At 52.0% G+C, this 19,059-nt stretch overlaps 1 protein-coding gene across 1 annotated transcript; it reads left to right on the top strand.

Annotated features, from left to right (window-relative positions):
* The first annotated feature begins 288 nt into the window (after positions 1–288).
* LOC133361953 (uncharacterized) lies at positions 289–15,470 on the top strand. The gene is made up of 8 exons (XM_061580927.1): positions 289–1,821; positions 3,942–4,973; positions 5,317–5,445; positions 7,095–7,187; positions 9,012–9,164; positions 9,580–9,735; positions 10,303–10,387; positions 11,670–15,470. Exons 1-8 carry the CDS (start codon positions 295–297, stop codon positions 12,734–12,736), a joined length of 4,242 nt encoding a protein of 1,413 aa, XP_061436911.1. The 5' UTR covers positions 289–294; the 3' UTR covers positions 12,737–15,470.
* Positions 15,471–19,059: the final 3,589 nt, after the last annotated feature.

Genomic DNA, 19,059 nt, shown 5'->3' with positions numbered 1-19,059 from the left:
CACACACAGACCAACACACACACAGACAAACATACACACAGACTAACACACACAGACCAACACACACACAGACCAACACACACAGACTAACACACACACAGACTAACACACACACAGACTAACACACACACAGACCAACACACACACAGACAAACACACACGCAGACCAAAATCCCTCCGCATCTGGAGGGTAAAGAAACCTCTGCTCTGTCAACCGCCCTCGAGCCCTCCGAATCTGGAGGTAAAACCTCCGTCTGGTGACATCACCCGACTGGCGAGGCCCTCGCAACCAACATGGCCGACAGCGAGAGATGTGGTACCGCGCCTCGACCGCAAACAACAACAACAACAACTACGCCACAACAACAACAACAACCAGCGCAGCAGCAGCAACAACAACAACCTCTCGCTCATCTCCCCACATGCTCAACCACCTCGTCGTCAACGCAGGAGCCGCCTGCGCACGTGGCGGCGATGGTAGGAGACACGGGCCTACGGCAGGAGGAGGAGATGGTTGTGGTGGTGGTGAAGGAGGTGGGGGAGGTGGAGGAGGTTGAGGAGATGGAGGAGGAGGTGCATCTGCCTGGGGTGGAACTCCAACTGGGCTGCGAGGCCGCGGCGACCAGCGGAGGCGGCGACCTCTTTCTGGACGGTCGTGGCCTCTGCTACGTGGACACGGAGGTGACCGAAGGGTCGGGCATGGAGGCGAGCGAGGTTGCTGGTGATGAAGACGAAGGCGGTGGTGATGGTGGTGGTGATGCTGATGATGGTGGTGGTGCTGGTGGTGGTGATGATGATGGTGGTGGTGATGGTGGTGGTGGTGATGATGATGATGGTGGTGGTGGTGATGATGATGGTGGTGGTGATGGTGGTGGTGATGGTGGTGATGGTGATGTCCACGCCGTGCAAATGTCCACCATGGAAGGCACGATCATCTTCGTGCAAGCGGAGGACGGCTCTTACCTCCAGGGCGAGGGGTTGACCCAAGAGATGGCGGAGCAACTGGGCAGGCAGCAGGGTTTCATGGAGATGATGGGTGGCGGCGGCGGCGATGGTGGTGATGGTGGCCATGGTGATGTTGAAACGCACGTGTACGAGGAGGTAACGCAGCATCAGGAGCAGCAGCAGCAGGAGCAGCAGCAGCAAGATGAAGAGCAGCAGGTGGTGGAGGAGGAGTATGATCAGCAGCAAGGACAAGATGAACACGAGCAGCATCAACAGCAGCAGGAGCATGAAGTTCACCAACAACAGCAGCAGGAGCATGAAGTTCACCAACAACAGCAGCAGGAGCATGAAGTTCACCAACAACAGCAACACTTAGACCATCAACAAGTTCAGCAGCAGTACCAGCAACAACAACAGCAGCAGCAGATTCACATTGGACTTGGGCCAGACGAACTCCAACGGGTCATCGCCCACGTTACCAAGACCCACCATCACATGGCCACTGATGGCACGAGGAGCGCCCAGATCTTGCAGTTGCCCTTGTCGCAGCTGCAGCAACTGCAGCAGCAACAGCAGCAGCAACAACAGCAGCAACAACAGCAGCTGCAGCAGCAACTGCAGTTGCAACAACAACAGCAGGTGGTTGTTCAAAGTGCTTCTCAGCAACTGCAAGGTGTGGCGCAGGTGCTGATGCAGCAACAACAACTACAGCAGCAGCAACAACAGCAGCAACAACAGCAACAACAACTGCAACAGCAGCAACAACAACAGCAGCAGCAGCAGAAACAACAGCAACAACAGCAGCAGCAACAACATCAGCAGCAACAGCAGCAGCAACAGGAGCTGCAACAGCAGCAGCAGCAACAGGAGCATGAGGTTCGCATTGCCCGACTGATCCAAGGAGGATTGCACGTGGCTACCATAGCCTCCTCACTGGTGCTGTCCGTGTTTGCGTCTGTATGTTTGTAAGTTGTTGTTTGTGTGTGAGCCAATATTGTGTTTGTTGGTGTGTTCGAATGTATGTGTTTTTGTCTGTGTGTGTCTGTTCGTATGAGTGCGTGTTCTAAACCGGTCCTGGGTCTCCGCTCGGTAGACTCAGCCTCAAATGAGTACCTGATGCGATGTGTAAACATTGTCACTAGGGAGACAATAGGGAGACAAAGGCGGCCGGGCGTGGTACTGACCACCCACCCCCTCGTGTGTCGTGCCGGCCTTCATAGGTGCTCGCTAACAGCACTTGCCCCAACAGTCTGTTAAAACTGTAGGGGGGATATTTGTTGTCTTTGTATGTGTGTTTGTGTTGTCTGTGTCATTCTGTGGTATTGTGTTTTGTGTTGGCTGTGTTTGTGTGTCTTTGTATTTTCGTGTTTGTGATTTTTATTCACGGCCGGTGGATGCTACTGTTAAAAAATATTTGACAAAAACCAATTACAGTATAACTTATATTCTTGGTTCTTTCGGTAAAGTCACGTTGAAGGGAAATAATAAAAATAAAATATTATTTCCCTGCTACGTGACTTTACCGAAAGAACCAAGAAGATGAATCCCTGCAGTCACGAAAGCTTTAAATCGAAATTCAATTTTAACTTTAAAAAATTATGACAAATATAATCATCAGTCACAAAAGTGCATGCAGGCAGGGTAACAATTCGAGCTCAAATTGTTGCGGAATTATTTTAAGACGGCATCAGCAATGAACGTCTAACAGGTTTCGTCGATTTCAGGAATCATCAGTGCGGTGTAGCCACCAGTGCCCGACTGCCCCCCATGCGCGCTTCGTCCACTAGGGGGGGGGGCAGCTGGAGATTTATTTTTCTAGAAAAAACAAACTTTTCTTTAAATAGTTTTGTTGCGTTTAAAACATTTTTTTAAAAGTAGAATGATTCTTTCAACGTGAAGATAACATTTTAAGTTCGTATTAGAAACGTCTGCAACGCCACAGTCTTGATCTGTGCCTCGGGGAGGTTTCGGGACGGCTGTGAAGGCGTCCGAGTTTGAAGAAGCCACGCCGTTTGAGACCCATTCAGGGTGGTGAACAATGCACCCGTGGCTGTAATTAGACGATGTCACATCGCGATGTTGTGCAAATATAGCAGCTTTTGGCAGTGTCAAAGGGGATGTAGTGTGGACTTGAGGGTCATGGAGACAGCATTTGAGTACTTTGTTGTTTAGCTTCGCATTGTTTATAAATGCCTACCGTTGGTAGAAAATACAGCCGTATCACTTTCACGGGAAGGCCAATAACATACCGAGATTTTTTTTAATTCGAACACCAATATTTTTCATCAGAGGTCACTCACAACAGCCCCACCTAGTGGACATGTCACCAGCCGCCACGTGCTTCGTGAAAGCTGTATGTGGACAGGCCCTCCCTGGTCACTGTGGGGACCGTTGGGGTTTCGTGTGCTGTGTTGAGGCCCAAGTGTGCCCGTGAAAACGTGGGAGAGCTCTTTGACATCTGTTGTGTGATTGCAGAGGTGCGCTTGGGCTGTGTTAAACAATCGTTATCATCATCAATGATTGCCATCATAGCTCATTTTCCTCTGCTGCCTTCCAAGAAGTACATACTCCCTTCCCTCATTAATGCTGTTGATGATTGCCCACCCATGTACATTTTCTCCTCTGGCCTAGAATTGTCTCCTATCCGTGACGTATGTATGTTGACACTTCTTTCGCACCGTATGTAGCCAACCGTGCTAATCGGAGGTTTGGGGAAGGACAACAAACTAAACACAAAAGCAGTTCTAATTAAATTAATTTGCAATCTACATTTAAAGGTGCATAGCTCATGTGGCTTCCTAATGTTGGAAGGAAGAGCATTCCAAGTGGCCGCAGAAGCACGCGATGCGGTGACAGTCTTTGTTCGGTGGCCTGCCAAGAGCCGCCGCTGCTGCCACCGTGACGTAGATGGTTTATGCTCCTTGATGAGATCGTGGCTGATCGTGGCTGATGATGACGACGTTGCCAATCGGCGTTGTGATCTGTGTGTCCCACAGGACAAGGAGCGGACGATGCCACCGCTGGCGCTCGTTCAACCGCGAGTGTCGAGCCAATCCGGCGGCACCACCGTTGCCACCGCCACCACCACCACCATGGCTCCCATTGCCAGCACCGCCGCTCAGATCTTTCACATCCAGGCTGTGGGGCAGGACCAACCTCAGCAGTTCATCCTGTGCACCACAGGCACAGGCACCAGCGCGATCCGCATCCTATCTCAGCGCCAGCCTCCTCCGCTCGGGCCCGTGTCCACCATCCGGCTGGTGCCGGGCATTGGTCTTACCAACGGGCAGAGGGTCGTGCTGACCGGTGAAACGGCGCAGCAGCAGCTACAGCAGCAGCAGCAGGCAGCGGTAGTGACGGGACGACCCGGGAACGTTCGCAGGTCGGCCGGCAACAAGCACTTGAAGAGGCTGGCGAAGATCAAGACGCGTTCCGGTCGCATCTCGCGCCCGCCGCTGCACAAGATCAAGGACTACAAGTTCATCAGGATGGAGGACCTCGCCGACGGGCACCAGTCGGACTCGGATGACTACTCGGATTACAGCGTGGAGGAGGGTGGCGGCGAGGAGGAGCGCAAGGCCAAGGTGGGTGAGACCCAGGAGGAGCGACTCCACGGGCCGCTCACCTTCACCGTGAAGCCCAAGAACTTCCTCTGCCAGAACTGCGACAAGTCGTACATCGGGCGCGGCGGGCTGGCGCGCCACTACCGGCTGAACCCGACGCACGGACGATTGGAGCCGCTGGCAGACGAGCAGGACAATGCCGTTGCCGCCACGGCTTGTGATGAACACGGGGGTGGTGGTGGTGATGATGGGGACGGTGGTGGTGGCAGTGGCAGTGGTGATGGTGGTGAGATGATGGGGGAGGCCGCGTCACTGTCTGCGCCGGTGGAGGTACTGGCGGACAAGGGTCCGGCGAGTGTGGCCAATGCAGGAAGTTTGACGGAGCCGGAATTCATCGTCGCGTCTGACTTTGTGCAAGCGGAGCAGCCGTCTGTTTCTGAGCTGCAGCAGCAACAGCAGCAGCAGGTATGAGTGGTGGCACATGCTTAGTGGCCTTTTGTTTTTGAGGATTGTGTGGACCTTAGGCATGAAATGCAAAATAAGTACGAGTGCAGTTGTGGAGAAGGTAAGTAAACCAAAAAAAATCCCACAATGATGTAAGTTGAACCTCTTTCGCACCGTATGTAGCAACCGTGCTTGTGTATTATATGGACCCAAATATAACAAGAGATGGTCCTTGCCTGAAAACATTTTTAACAGTTCACCAGGATTTGTTCACCCTCCACCCAGCACCCCGCGATCGTCAAAGCCGACCACCCTCTCGTCCCTCTGCGACCAACGTGACGCGTGCGCGCCTCCCTCCGTTTAGGAGCCGTCGCCTGTCGGAGCCGTGGCCCCCGTGCCCTCCGCCCGTCGCCCTGGAAGGCCTCCCAAGAACCCGGGCGGGCCTTCCGTTCAGGAGCAGCAGCTGCAGAAGAAGAAGACGCAGCTTAGAGAGGTGTGACGTGCTCGCGCGTCGAGGTGACGCGGCCCCATTTACACTGCTCTGTGAATACGCGTTGCATCGTATTGTATAGGCGACTGACACGGAGACCCGTAGGCTCACACGGATATCCATAGTCCCGTAGAATCACATAGGGATCCATAGACTTGGAGGGACGTCCATAGATTCACATAGAATCACATAGTGATCCATAGATTCACATAGAGACTCATAAACTTGCATAGGGATCCATAGACTTACATAGAGATCCATAGATTCACATAGAGACCGATGACTAACTGCTTCTCTATTCAATAAATATGCTTACTGTTTCTGTACAGTGTCTTTAAATGCAGTTGCATTTATGCACTGTATAATCCACATTGTCATTGTATTGTATAAACTGATACAATATATTCATGACCCGCATAGAGGCCCGTAGATTAGCATAGAGACCCACATACTGACGTAGATGCACATTAGATGCCTATACTGCAAACTGACAGAGACCCATAGACTCGCATAGAGACCCATAGACTCACACGGAGTACCATAGACTCACAGAGACCCATAGACTCACACAGAGACCCATAGACTCACACGGAGACCCATAGACTCACACGGAGACCCATAGACTCACAGAGACCCATAGACTCACACGGAGTACCATAGACTCACAGAGACCCATAGACTCACACAGAGACCCATAGACTCACACAGAGACCCATAGACTCTCACGGAGACCCACAGACTCACGCAGAGACTCGCATGAAGGCCTATGACTGACTGCCTGTCTGTAAAATAGTTGTGCCCACTGCCTTTGTACAGCCACTTGAGATGTGGTCACACACGGACCCTGTGTAAATCCCTATTGTATTGTATAAACTAAAACCAAACAGTTTATTTTACCAGGTAAGGCCCACTGAGCTATATCGCTCGTTTTCAGAGGTGACCTGGCCACAAATGATAGCTCAGTGAAGTGGCTTATCACGTGGAAATTTATAGTAGCCAATGCTCCACAAACTCACGTTGATTATAAATGTGAGGGGTGGGGGGAAACCAGAGGACCCGGAGAAAAATCCACACGATCACGGGAAGAGAAATATGAAATTCAAAATATGCAGGCGTCAGGTTCGGGTTTGAACCCATGACCTTTATGTATGTTAAACTTCTTGTGCACCGTACGTAGCTAACCATGGTAATCGCAGGTGCAGGGGAAGGACAAACTAAAGGCAAAAAATGAAGTGAACTACCTCCTGTATACCGGTAGATAACATCTCTCCACTTTGCGGTGCCCATCTCACCACTGTATTGCGTGTGTGCGTGTGCGCGTGTGTGGGGAGCGGTAGTGTAGCGGTTGGCGTGCTGCGCTATGAACCTGGCAACCCGGGTTCGATTCCCGCTCACAGCCAACACCAGTGACGATTATCTGAACCGGTCCCGGGCCTCCCCTAGGTCTACTCAGCCTCAAATGAGTACCTGGTGCGATGTGTAAACATCGCCACTAGGGAGACTAAGGCGGCCGTGCATGGTGTTGTCCACCCACCCCCTCGTGTGCCGTGCCGGCCTTCATAGGTGCTCACTAACAGCACTTGCCCCAACAGTCTGTTAAGGCTATACGGGGGGTCTTTGTCTCTTTGTTGTGTGTCTTCTTGGCAAAGCAGCTGCTGAAGGGGTGCGATGACGAGGAACTCTTGGAGCTGGTGCTGCCACGTCTCACCCGCATCCTTACGCTCTGGCAATTCCTGCTTAAGAAGGTCCGTGACCCTCCGAGATATGGGAAATCTCATTTAGAGTTGATTTTAGTTTTTTATTGTTCGGGTTACTTTGCCATGCGAGTACTCAAATTCTAAGTGTTGAAGGGGTTACTTTCCAATACATCGGTGTGCTGAATGAGTAACTAATTGGCCACGTTTTGTTTACGTGACAAACCAAAACTAATTGGGAGGTGGCAGGTTTAACAATCTAACCCAAAAAAACCCATTATGGCTGATATATTGGTCATGAAAGCCCACATGTTTTCCACGCACGACGAGTGCTATCCCGACGTGTGCGTCATACACCCTCCTACACCCCGACGCAGCCAGATGTATTGTCACGTGAACCAAGGTGACAATACTTTATTACTGCTTCAGCACCACCGGTGTGTTGGACAGCAGTCCAGTTCCAAATAGTAAAATTTTGTGGATTGCTCTCCCGGCGTTACCGGCGTTGCTGAAGCAGTCATAATAAACTGGCCGCATTTATTTGCATGACAGCTTCATTAATTTGCCTGAGGGTGCACAATACGAAATCGGCACGTGTTGCTGCTGGCCGCGTGATGTTTTGCGCATTTTGAGCCTGTGCTCAGCAACTGTGGTTTAAAAACAAACAAACAAAAATACTGATTAAAACATGACTTCCTGGATTTTATTCCGACTCCGTGGATCGTGTCCTGACCCTGCTTCCCGTGATTTATCAAGCGAAACATCGCTAAATATTTCGCATGCGATTTGTTTTTCGACTCGTCACCCGACGGTACGCGAGCCAGAATGGTAATAATAATAACTGGCGTGTCGATCGCTGGCACGCGGTGGTGGTGACTGCGGTGGCGCTGGCGGTGGTGGCGGGGAGGGTGTTACGGCAAACACTGGGCCACACCTTTTCTATGGCTGAAACCAAAAGTGAATTACGCACCCGTTATATTGGCTGCGAAAACCTGGCGTGTTCCTCAGTTGAATTTGAAATGCTGATGTGGACGAGTAACATTGAGCCGTAGGCTACTTGGCAAGAAATACCCACAGAGACCACCTTATAAGAGATGCTACATCGATAGCATACAGAACAAATAATAAACTAAAACTTTTATCTTATGTTATCAGGTAAGGCCCACTGAGCTATTTAGCTCTTTTTCAGAAGCAACCTAGCCATATATGATAGCTCAATAAAGTGGTTTATCACGTGGAAATGTATAGCAGCCAAATGCTTTAAACGCACGTTGTTTCTAAATGTTGAGGGAAACACCGGAGAACCTGGAAAAAAAACCCACGTGACCACGGGGAGAGAGAACATACAGCAGGTGTTGGGATCGAACCCACGACCTCCTGTGTACCAGACGTGGTAGTTAACATCTCGCCACCGTGATGATGATGAGAGAGAGAGACACACAAACTCCAAATATACAGCAGGCGTTGAGATCGAACCCACGACCTCCTGTGTACCAGGCGAGGTAATTAACATCTCCTCGCCACCGTGATGATGAGAGAGAGAGAGACACACAAACTCCAAATATACAGCAGGCATTGGGATCGAACCCACGACCTCCTGTGTACCAGGCAAGGTAGTTAACATCTCCTCGCCACCGTGATGATGATGAGAGAGAGAGACACACAAGCTCCAAATATACAGCAGGCGTTGGGATCGAACCCACGACCTCCTGTGTACCAGGCGAGGTAGTTAACATCTCCTCGCCACCGTGACACGAGAAACAACAACACCAACAAAAATAAACACTGAGCTGGGCAGAGCTTGCCGAACAGAAGGCAGGGCACGTGTTGCGATGTCGAAGGCCATTGGCGCGAGCCCCTCTTGTTTTGCCGCAGGTGGAGAAGGGCCGGTCGGAGCGACCGTGCCTCCCGGACGTCTACCGCGAGTTCGAGACCCTGCACCGGCACGTGAAGACAATGGCAGAGGAGCACTTCAGCAGCCCGCCGTGCCAGCCACCGCAGCCGCCGCTGCAGATCAATAACACGCAGGTACGCGCCGCCATCACCCACGGCCACTTGCGGGTGACGGAGTTCGTTTTAGCTGAACGCGAACGCTGACAATTGCACGACCATTCGTGTCGTCGTACCGTGAGTCCTCGCTTAACGCGCGGTGTTCACGCCACAAAGCGTTTTTCGCTATGACGTGGAAGTTCCAACGTACGCCGTTACAACGTGGAACGTGCATCGTTATAACGCGGTTTCTGAGCGGTTTACTCGGCCTAAGATGAGTACCTGGTGTGTTGTGTAAGCATCGCCACTCGGGAGGCCAGGATCGGCCGGGCGTGGTGCTGGCCACCCACCCCCTCCGTGTGCCGTGCCGGCCTTCGTAGGTGCTACTCGTTAACAGCACTTTCCCCAAAAGTCTGTTGAGGCTCTGCATGTGGGGGCACCTTTGTCTTTGTAGGTGGCCCAATCGCTGGGGTTGGGCCCAGAGTTACTCGGACTCGACGAGAACTCCGCAGTGGGCCCACCGCTCGACTCCTCGACGCTCCGCTACGAGTTCGTGCTGGTTGACCCCGCGCGCATCGACCTGACCTCGACCCTCAAGCGTCACTCCCAGGTCACCTGCACGCACGCAAACGCACGCACGCAAACGCACGCACGCAAACGCACGCACGCAAACGCACGCAAACGCACGCACACAAACGCACGCACACAAACACACGCACACAAACACACGCACGTACACTTAGGCACACAAACTAAACGTATTTATTTTTTCCGAACTGTGTTCTAATTGGGGTGGGGGGGACGGTGGGGAACGGTGGCGCAACATCTAGAGCATTGTGCTACGAACCCAGCAGCTGGTAGGTTCAGTGCTATCAGTGCTATCAGTGCTATCAGTGATATCTGAACCGGTCCTGGTCCCTCACTGCCTTGACTAACCAGGGCTGACCGTCGTGTTGAAGTACATGATGGGTTTTATGTCTCGTCATCATCGGTGACTGGGCAGGTACATGCGTACCTGGGGGGACAACCTGGTTTCATCACTAGCAGCGGGCTGGAACCCAGGATCTCAGCTGTGCCGGCTCAACGCTCTGAACCCTGAGCCTCGCAGGCCGGCTCCTAAACTTCCAGGGAGTTGAACTCAGAGGTCGGTGTGCTCTCTGTGGTGGTGGTGTTGTAGGACGAGGCAGAGGGCGAACCGAATGGAAAGAGACCTCGCGTTGAAGATGAGATAGGAGACGAAGTACTGTCCGTGCCGGGAGATGGTAAGGCCTTGGCACGCGCAGCAACGGCAACAACCGCTATTCGCCACTAAGTGGCTGTGACGTCACCACGGCGCTTGTACCAGGCCATGTGCACGTTAAGACCACGTGAAGTTTGCACAGTAGGGGGCACAGGTGGAGCATCGGCCAGTCATCTCAGTCAGTCGACCCATGGCACCTGGGTCTGCCCCGTGACCTCCTGCCAGCAGGCGTTCGACACTTCACGTGGTCTTAACGTGCTTGGCATGTGCACACGCACGCACACAAGATGTTCTGTTGATTTCATAGGTTAGGTCAGAGGTCTGCAACCTGCAGCTCCGCAGCCGCGTGCGGCTCTTTCAGGGCTGCTTCGTGACGTTGTTTATTAAGGAGACCGCCATCTCGTACTCACCACGTGAAATATTGATATTTTTACCGAATTCGAAGACAAAGGCTCTTGTTATTTTGGTTGCTGACCCCTGGGCTAGGTAGCAGAGGTCGCAATCGGGTACCCGATACCCGTACCCTACCCGATACCCGGCTACCCGTACCCAGCCGGGTACGGGTACCCGTTTGCGACTCTGGTGCGGCCGGGTACGGAATCAAAACCCGTTTGCAACCTCTGCTAGGTAGACTCGTGTACCAGGTGTTCTGCGCGCTCGTGATAACCTTGGTTGTAAGAGTTGCGCGTTTATAAATGCACTTACTCGGCAAACATGGCGAAGTAATAGCTACAGCAGGGGCCTACCAGCAAGTTGTTAGAGCAATGTCCACCAGCGCCCCAAACTTCTCTTGTCTCATGATCACTGCTGTTCCTTAGTTTTGCTGAGAAAAGTGATATTTTGTCATCTAGGTTGATATACAGTAAAACCTTGGATTGCGAGCATAATACGGGGGATCTTTCTCTTTGTGCTGTGTTGGCCTTCATAGGTGCTCATTAACAGCACTTGCCCCTACAGTCCATTAAGGCTAAATGGGTGATATTTGTCTGTATGTGGGAAGCAGTAGTGTAGCAGTTAAGTCTGCTGTACTATGCATCTGGCGACCCAAATGCGGTTCCTGCTCATGGCCAACACCAGTGATGATTATCTGAACCAGTCCTGGGTCTCCCGTAGGTCAATTCAGCTTCAAATGAGTACCTGGTGCGGTGTGGAGTAAACATCGCGACTAGGGAGACAAAGGCGGTCGGAACATGGTGCTGGCCACCCAACACCTTGTGCACTGTGCTGGCCTTCATAGGCGCTTGCTGACAGCACTTGCCCCAAGACTAAAGGGGCGATGTTTGTATGTCTGTTTGTTTCGACAGCGTCCGGTGATGCAGCTGACCAGCAGATGGCGCCAGCAGACGACGGCGCCCTGCAGCAGCTCATGGCCAGCACTGTTTCGTCACCCAACGTGGTTCAGCAGCACGACACGCTCCACTCGGTGTATTACCAGATCTCCACAGATTCCAACTCGGAACAGCTGACCGGCTTGCAGGACACTCAGCAGGAGCAGCAGCAGCAGGATCAACAGCAGCATGGAGAGCAGAGCTCCGTGTTCTACCAGCTGCCGGAGGAAAGAGAAGCGGCCGATTCCGACACGGTGGACTCGTGCGGCGCCACCCTGTCGCGGCAAATCGTCTCCAGGACAGGTTCGGGCGACGGAGAACCCAGCCCTGGGCGCATCAAAGCCCCGTGCTTCGGTGAGGACGACTTGGTGATGATGGGTGACCTTGAGGGCGAGAAGCTGCTGGGCGGAAACGCTCACGGCGGGGGGGACAACGGCTTGGCGGGGAGCGACGGGTTAGCGGGGAGCGACACGCACGAAGTGGCCCACATCATTCACGCGCCCAGCTTTGGCGACGAAGACCTGGAAGAGCCCCGGTCTCGCGACTCGGCCGGGATGAGTGCGGTGGCGGACGCGTCCGACGGTCGGCCTCCCCCCCCTCCTCCTCCTCCTCCGCCTCCTCAAGGCAACGACGGCGAGAGGCCGGCGGCAATACCCAGCCACGCTCTGCCGACGAACGGCGGCTCCTTGTCGCACGTGGCACCACCGGACAAAGCAATGGACGAATGCGCCGGCGGTGTCGGCGGCGCCGTCGCGGACGTGCCGGTCGCCCCGGGCTGCGCGCGCCCCACGAGCGGCGGCGCCGTGCCGAACGGCGCCGGTGACGTGACGACGGTGGGGGAGGGTGGGGACGGCGAAACCGGGGAGCTCGCGCCGTGCGCCGCGTCGTACCCTCGCGGCCCCGAGGGGGCAGACGTTGCCGTGGCGCCGGGCCGGCCGGACGGATGTACGGAGCGGCTGCCGCTGGAGACCGTTCAGGCGCTGCTCACGATGGAGGTGTCCCTGGAAGCACAGCCGGCGGAAACGCAGCTGTGCGGGGAATAGGCCGTGGGCGTCCGTCCGTTCGTTACGCGTCGATTTTTTTTACGCCGATACATATATAGAAATGCCATGGACGTCGGTCGTTTGCCTCCCCTGGTCTTGCCGAAAGTGCGTGTCGCGCAGTACTTCGCAGATCGGAGGCTCCCCTGTTATTGAGCGGGAGGGCGTGGTCGCGTCGTCAGGGTTGTGTTGGCACAGTGATGTGTGATGTGGTGTCTTTATCTCTCCATCGAGGACCCCCGCTGTTGACGGTGCACGCACACGCACAGGCGCATGCACGCGCACGCGCACGCACACGCACACACGCACACGCGCACGCACACACGCGCATGCACGCGAGCGCTGTGAAACTCGTCAAGTGCCAACATGCCCTTGCCTACCGGGGTAGTGCCGTTGCCAAGGGCGCACTGCCAGCGTGATTGTACATACAAGTAGTCGTACGTTTCGGTGTTTTCAGTTTTTTTTTTGTACATTAGAGGACGTTCGCGTGCCGCAAGGATGGTACGATCGCTCGCGGTGTCCCCCCCCCCCTCCGCCCTCCCTTAAGCCGGAAAATATTTTTTTACAAACTCAGAAAAACTCATAAGTATCCTATTAAACGTGCGTTTGTATTTATATATTATTTGACAGTATAAATATACGGTGATATTCGTGAAAGGATCGGTGTGCGCGGAGTAAGATTACGAAGGTCTTGTTTTCAGCGATCGTTTATCGCGTAAGTATTACCGCAGTAAAGTGTTGCTCACACCTGTACGAGTGTAACATAATCGAGGGAACGCTCGTGCGTAGGATGCAAGGCGCGACAAAACCCGGCTGTTCACTTGCACCCGCAAAATATCACTGGGGAGTTGTTCATACCGGTGTGAAGCATGACTGGACATTCCGTAACACTGCCAGTGTTTGCCGCTCGATGACAGCGCCTTCGCCACAGCAGAGGAAACGTTTCTACTGCTTATTTTACGTGCCCGGTTCGTTTTTATTTCGCAAGGAAAACCCTCCACCTGGCTGCATAAACTGTTGTCATTTCACGTGCATGTCACCACTACCTTGTCGCGTTTTATTCGGGAAGGGGGTGGGAGGTCGGAGACTCGACCGCAATCAAAACAAACGTCTTGAAGGTGTACACAACGGCCCCCCTGGGTTCTCCAGGATGTCCGTAGTGAATCTGAAGCTTCGTCAGGCCTTCTTCCTGGCATTTCCTACCACTCTTGTGTCGTCTGCCTGCCTTGCTCTGCTTTCTCCACTCATTCCTATCCCGGGTTGCCATCTCTAAGTCCACTCAACGATCCTTCATTTATGAATGCTGAACTTGTTTCGCACTGCACGTAGCCAACCGTGCTAATCGGAGGTGCGGGGAAAGGACAACAAACCAAACACAAAACGTAGTTCCTAAGGTATGAGTTTTCAATCTCGATGATTTCAAAGTGCACAGCTCCAGTGGTTTCCTAATATCGGAAGCAAGAGCGTTCCAGACGGCCGCAGAAGCGCATCTGAAAGCACGCGAGATGCGGTCGGTGACCGTCCTTGTTCGACGACCAGCCAAAAGCCGCCGATGCGAGGATGACCGGAGTGCGAGTGATAGTGTGTGCCCCTGGACGAGCTTGGCAAGCTATCGTGGTTCATTTGTGGCAAGCGCATTGTGGGTAACGAGCGTGACCTTATAACGTATTCGGGTCTTGATCCTAACTCGCAGCTTCGACCACCTTTCTCGGCCTGCTTTCACGTTCGTCACCTTTTTCTTCATCCAATGTGAAGCTTCGATTAAATAAATAAAAACTTACAATTCAAGGGTCGGGGCACGCCGCCTTATCGCTGTGGTGATGTCACAGCAGTCCACCATATGGTTGGTCATTGACCGAAGCTTGTGGGGGAGTGACAGAGATCTGTCTCCAGTTCTGTTCCGTGCGATGGATCGTGACGTGAACGTTTTTCTTCCCTTGTGCACAAAAGATTTGAGTTTGTGTCTTCGCCCACGGACAAACAGCCTGGGTTAATGTTCAAGGTGTGTTCTGTTTGCGTCGTTTGGTCACTGCGCACTACATTGACGTATACATAAAGCATCGGGCGTGATGAGCCGGTTACACGAGCATCGAAAAGGTCAAATTTCTCATGGCAGTCAATCTCCAGTCTTTCTCGGTCAGCCAAGACGTTATCCAGTGCACCCCGTGTTGTTTCTGTGCTCATGTAGGTGAGATTCGAAAGTGGCGTGTCGCACAAAGAATTCGATTTTTTTTGCAAGGAATGTTTTGTCAGTGGGAGATGGTGGTTTCGTTGGAAGTCTCCCGTTTCCCTGCAGCTGAGACGTTAGATCAATCCCGCGCGGTAAGATCGTTTTCTTTCAATACGCTGGGATAGTTGGCAGTATTTATCGTGATTTGGGTCCGGCCCGAATTATTTTTTCTGGACATCTGGGAAAAAATTGCAGCTAATCGGATTCCTCGAGTAGAAATAGTCGGATTCTGATCTACCTACAGAGAAGGTTAAGCAGAGTGTGCAATGTAGATCGTAAACATCGCCGAGTGAACTAGAATTGTGATGTATCATGCCATACGAAATTAGAAAACAAAATGCGCTGGCTGGGTTCCTGCCTGGCTGGCTGGCGCGGTGGTGACGTCAACGCGCCACGTCTGCGTGGTGGCGTCACCCGCATTCCACAGCGTTGAGCCGTGCTCGTGCGAGCTGACGTCACGGGAAAGTGAGAATAAGGAGAGTATTCTTAGGTTTTTTCGGTAAAGTCACGTAGGTAAAAACATTAAAAAATAAAAATCACGACGTTTCGGAGGCAACACAAGCTTCCGTCTTCAGGTGGTACCGTCACAGCCACGACAGCTGTATACAGCCACGACAGCTGTATACAGCTGTCGTGGCTGTGACGGTACCACCTGAAGACGGAAGCTTGTGTTGCCTCCGAAACGTCGTGATTTTTATTTTATTTTACTTTTTAATGTTTTTACCTACGTGACTACCGAAAAAACCTAAGAATATGAATCATTGCAGTCACGAAAGCTTCAAATCTATAAATAAGGAGAGTGAGGGTGAGATGAGAGAGGGGAAAGATCGAGGGGGGGGGTGTTGGAGATAGAATAGGGGACAAGAAGAATAGATTAGAAATAAGCAAAGTGAAGTATCGAGATAAATTGGGATATCGGGACGTATATTATTTATACTGGAGGAATCCGATGAGCTCTATGAAGCTCTTTTTCACACGTCTTGTAGGAGCCGGTCAGAACGTTACAATAGGGGGGAAGGCAAGAGAAAGGTGGAGAGAGGGCTCTGCACTTTTTAATATTCATAGTTTGGATGGCTGGCTGGGAGAGACGGACGGTCACGTTTAAAGAACATCCAGGTTGCTAGTTTAATATCAAAACGTGATTTCCAGAAACAAAGACATTGTGAGCGCCCTTTTGTCAACCCTGAGCCAGATAACGGCTTCCTCCTGCCATGTTGGTAATAATGGGGGTTGTTTGGCCACAGTTCACTGTGTTGGAGCGATGGCGAGTTTGATAACCCAGCCATGGATAATGTCAGTGTCGAAAGATATCTCAACCGGCCTCCCCTCCCCCCAACAAACCGATGGAGACCAGCATGATGAAGTATGTCAAACCACCTCTATAACCAACGTGGCATGGGGAGGAGACTTTCATCCAGCAGTGGATTATTCATCAAGGGCTGTAAATAATGAAAATGGTCAAAAAAAACAATTCTGTGAAGAAAAAAATCGATTGAAGGGAAATATACATCTAGCTTCTAATGTGATTCAATTACAGATCATATCCAGTTAAAAATGATAAAACTGCTAGACGAAGGCCTGTCCGTATGCTGTTTTCGTCTATAGCAGTGTTCTTCACTATATCAGAGCGGGGGGCGTGGGGGGTGGCACGTCCACCGATAAGACGTCGACAGGCGAGAGGACCGCCACGCGATTTGAAACCCATCGGGAGGTTTTGACAGCAGCACCAGGCACGCGCACGTGGCAATGAAGAACGCTGCTCTCGGAGGGAGGGTGGGGGAGGTGTGTGTGGTCATACTTCGCCACGCTGGTCAATGCAGGTTTTGTGAAGTTGTCGGGAGCCGGGGCAGGATCGGTTCAGGTATCACTCGCCACCCATGTTCGCCGTGATCGGGCATAACACCTCGGGTTGACGCGGCGTTCATAGTGCAAGCGAGCAAAGCACAACACCACCGCTCCATACGTGGGATTATTCGAGAGTCGCGATATTTCAGCTGCTGGGCTATCATGGATAAGAGTAATTGCGCAACACCAATACACGAGATTGCGTCAACAAGTTTCGTACGCAATCCCGTATATTGCGTTGCAGTCTTTGTTCACTAATCACCGAACAATGTTGCCTGTGTTCCAGCCGCGCGCGGCTGTATTTGCAGACACGAGGATTGTGTTACGTGCAGCGATCGTTTGCCGTTGTTTAGGCGGAACATAAAATAAACTGCAAGTTAAGATCTTCAATAAACGTTGGACTACGAACACGCGTTCTTGACCACGTCTTGTGTGGCTGAATCACGCGTCCGACAATGCAAACCAGCACGGTGTGGAGATGCCGAGGGTAACATCAACGTGCGGATTCATATCATCTGTCCCCTTCTGTGTGGGATAGAGCGTTTCCCCCTTCACACACGCGGGGTCTCTGCGGTTTTCCTCCCACGTGCAGTATAGTCGCTCATTCATTGGCTGAAAGCGGCTCACTATATCGAGAGCGTCGCAGAGCTTGGGCAACTTGTTGGCAGCGGCGGCTCACCTTGCCTGGCCACCGATGCCTTCCAAACCTGCCCGGCGGTTCCTGCCTCGCGATTTCGAGATGGCAACACGCGCGGACGGCCGCAGACTTCGTAACACACATGGAATCGAAGACGACGCGCTCCATCGCAAAGCCATCGCAGAGGGCGCCGCGTCTCACTGGCGGATGGAGCCACCAGGGGCCGCTTGTCGTTTCGTGGCTTTGCCCAATGAATCCAAGCACATGCATGTTGCCTGCACGTGGCACACGCATGTTGCCTGCACGTGGCACACGCATGTTGCCTGCACGTGGCACACGCGTGGGGAGGTTTTTTTAAAATCCTTTATATTAAGTTCGCTTGCTTGCTTAGGACCGTGCAAATCTTTCGGTCGTCGTTTAACCCACTTCCCGTGATCCAATCGAGCTGACATTTTACACACAGACTCGTTGTGCGTGACAATGTTCGTGAAAGTTTTTTTTACAAAATTTTACACTTTTTAGGACAAATATTATATTTAATTACCAATTGCTTAATGGTGCAATGCAATCATCTAACCCATAGGTAGCAGCCATCTCAAGCCAGAGGACGAGAGGACTCTAGCCGCCACGCATATAAAGGATTTATAGTGAAACACATTTTAGAATCAACATCACGCCGTTATGGTATTTTTTTGGCTGCTGCAAATGTATAAATGTCCACACGATCGTAAGCCACTTTAATTTTGGGCCAACGGGTGTGACAGCCAAGAAGAAGAAACAGAGAGAGAGAGCTACGGTAGCAGCACCCGTGTGGAGTATACACAGCGGTGGGGTGAAGTAGTCGCGAATCGGCGCCTTGTTTACGTGACAAAGCCCTTACTAATTGGCTGTGTCGGGTGGTGGAGGGTTACGACACATTTATATTCTTAGGTTTTTTCGGAAAAAAACCTAAGAATATGAATCCTTGCAGTCACGAAAGCTTCAAATCTAGGACACATTTATACTTACGCGATCGAACCCCAAAAAAACCTTTATTATGAATAATATTGGTCGCGAAAGCCTGCTACGAATTAAACCTGAGTGTGTGTGTGGATGAGGGCCCTTACCCACTGGTAACAAAAATTAAATCGTTGCAGGGTCTGCGCCTTGGTAATTTTATAAATCGTTGCAGGGGCTGCGCCTTGGTAATTTTATAAATCGTTGCAGGGTCTGCGCCTTGGTAATTTTTTAAATCGTTGCAGGGGCTGCGCCTTGGTAATTTTTTTAAATCGTTGCAGGGTCTGCGCCTTGGTAATTTTATAAATCGTTGCAGGGTCTGCGCCTTGGTAATTTTTTAAATCGTTGCAGGGTCTGCGCCTTGGTCATTTTTTAAATCGTTGCAGGGGCTGCGCCTTGGTAATTTTTTTAATCGTTGCAGGGTCTGCGCCTTGGTAATTTTTTAAATCGTTGCAGGGTCTGCGCCTTGGTCATTTTTTTAGTCGTTGCAGGGGCTGCGCCTTGGTAATTGTTTTAGTCGTTGCAGGGGCTGCGCCTTGGTAATTTTTTAAATCGTTGCAGGGGCTGCGCCTTGGTAATTTTTTAAATCGTTGCAGGGGCTGCGCCTTGGTCATTTTG

The sequence above is a fragment of the Lethenteron reissneri genome, chromosome 8, assembly GCF_015708825.2.
Source record: "Lethenteron reissneri isolate LAM-NWPU_2019-01 chromosome 8, ASM1570882v1, whole genome shotgun sequence".
NCBI classification, from domain to species: domain Eukaryota; kingdom Metazoa; phylum Chordata; class Hyperoartia; order Petromyzontiformes; family Petromyzontidae; genus Lethenteron; species Lethenteron reissneri.
Note: the sequence above shows the minus strand (reverse complement) of the source record. Positions and strands in the feature narration are given on the sequence as shown.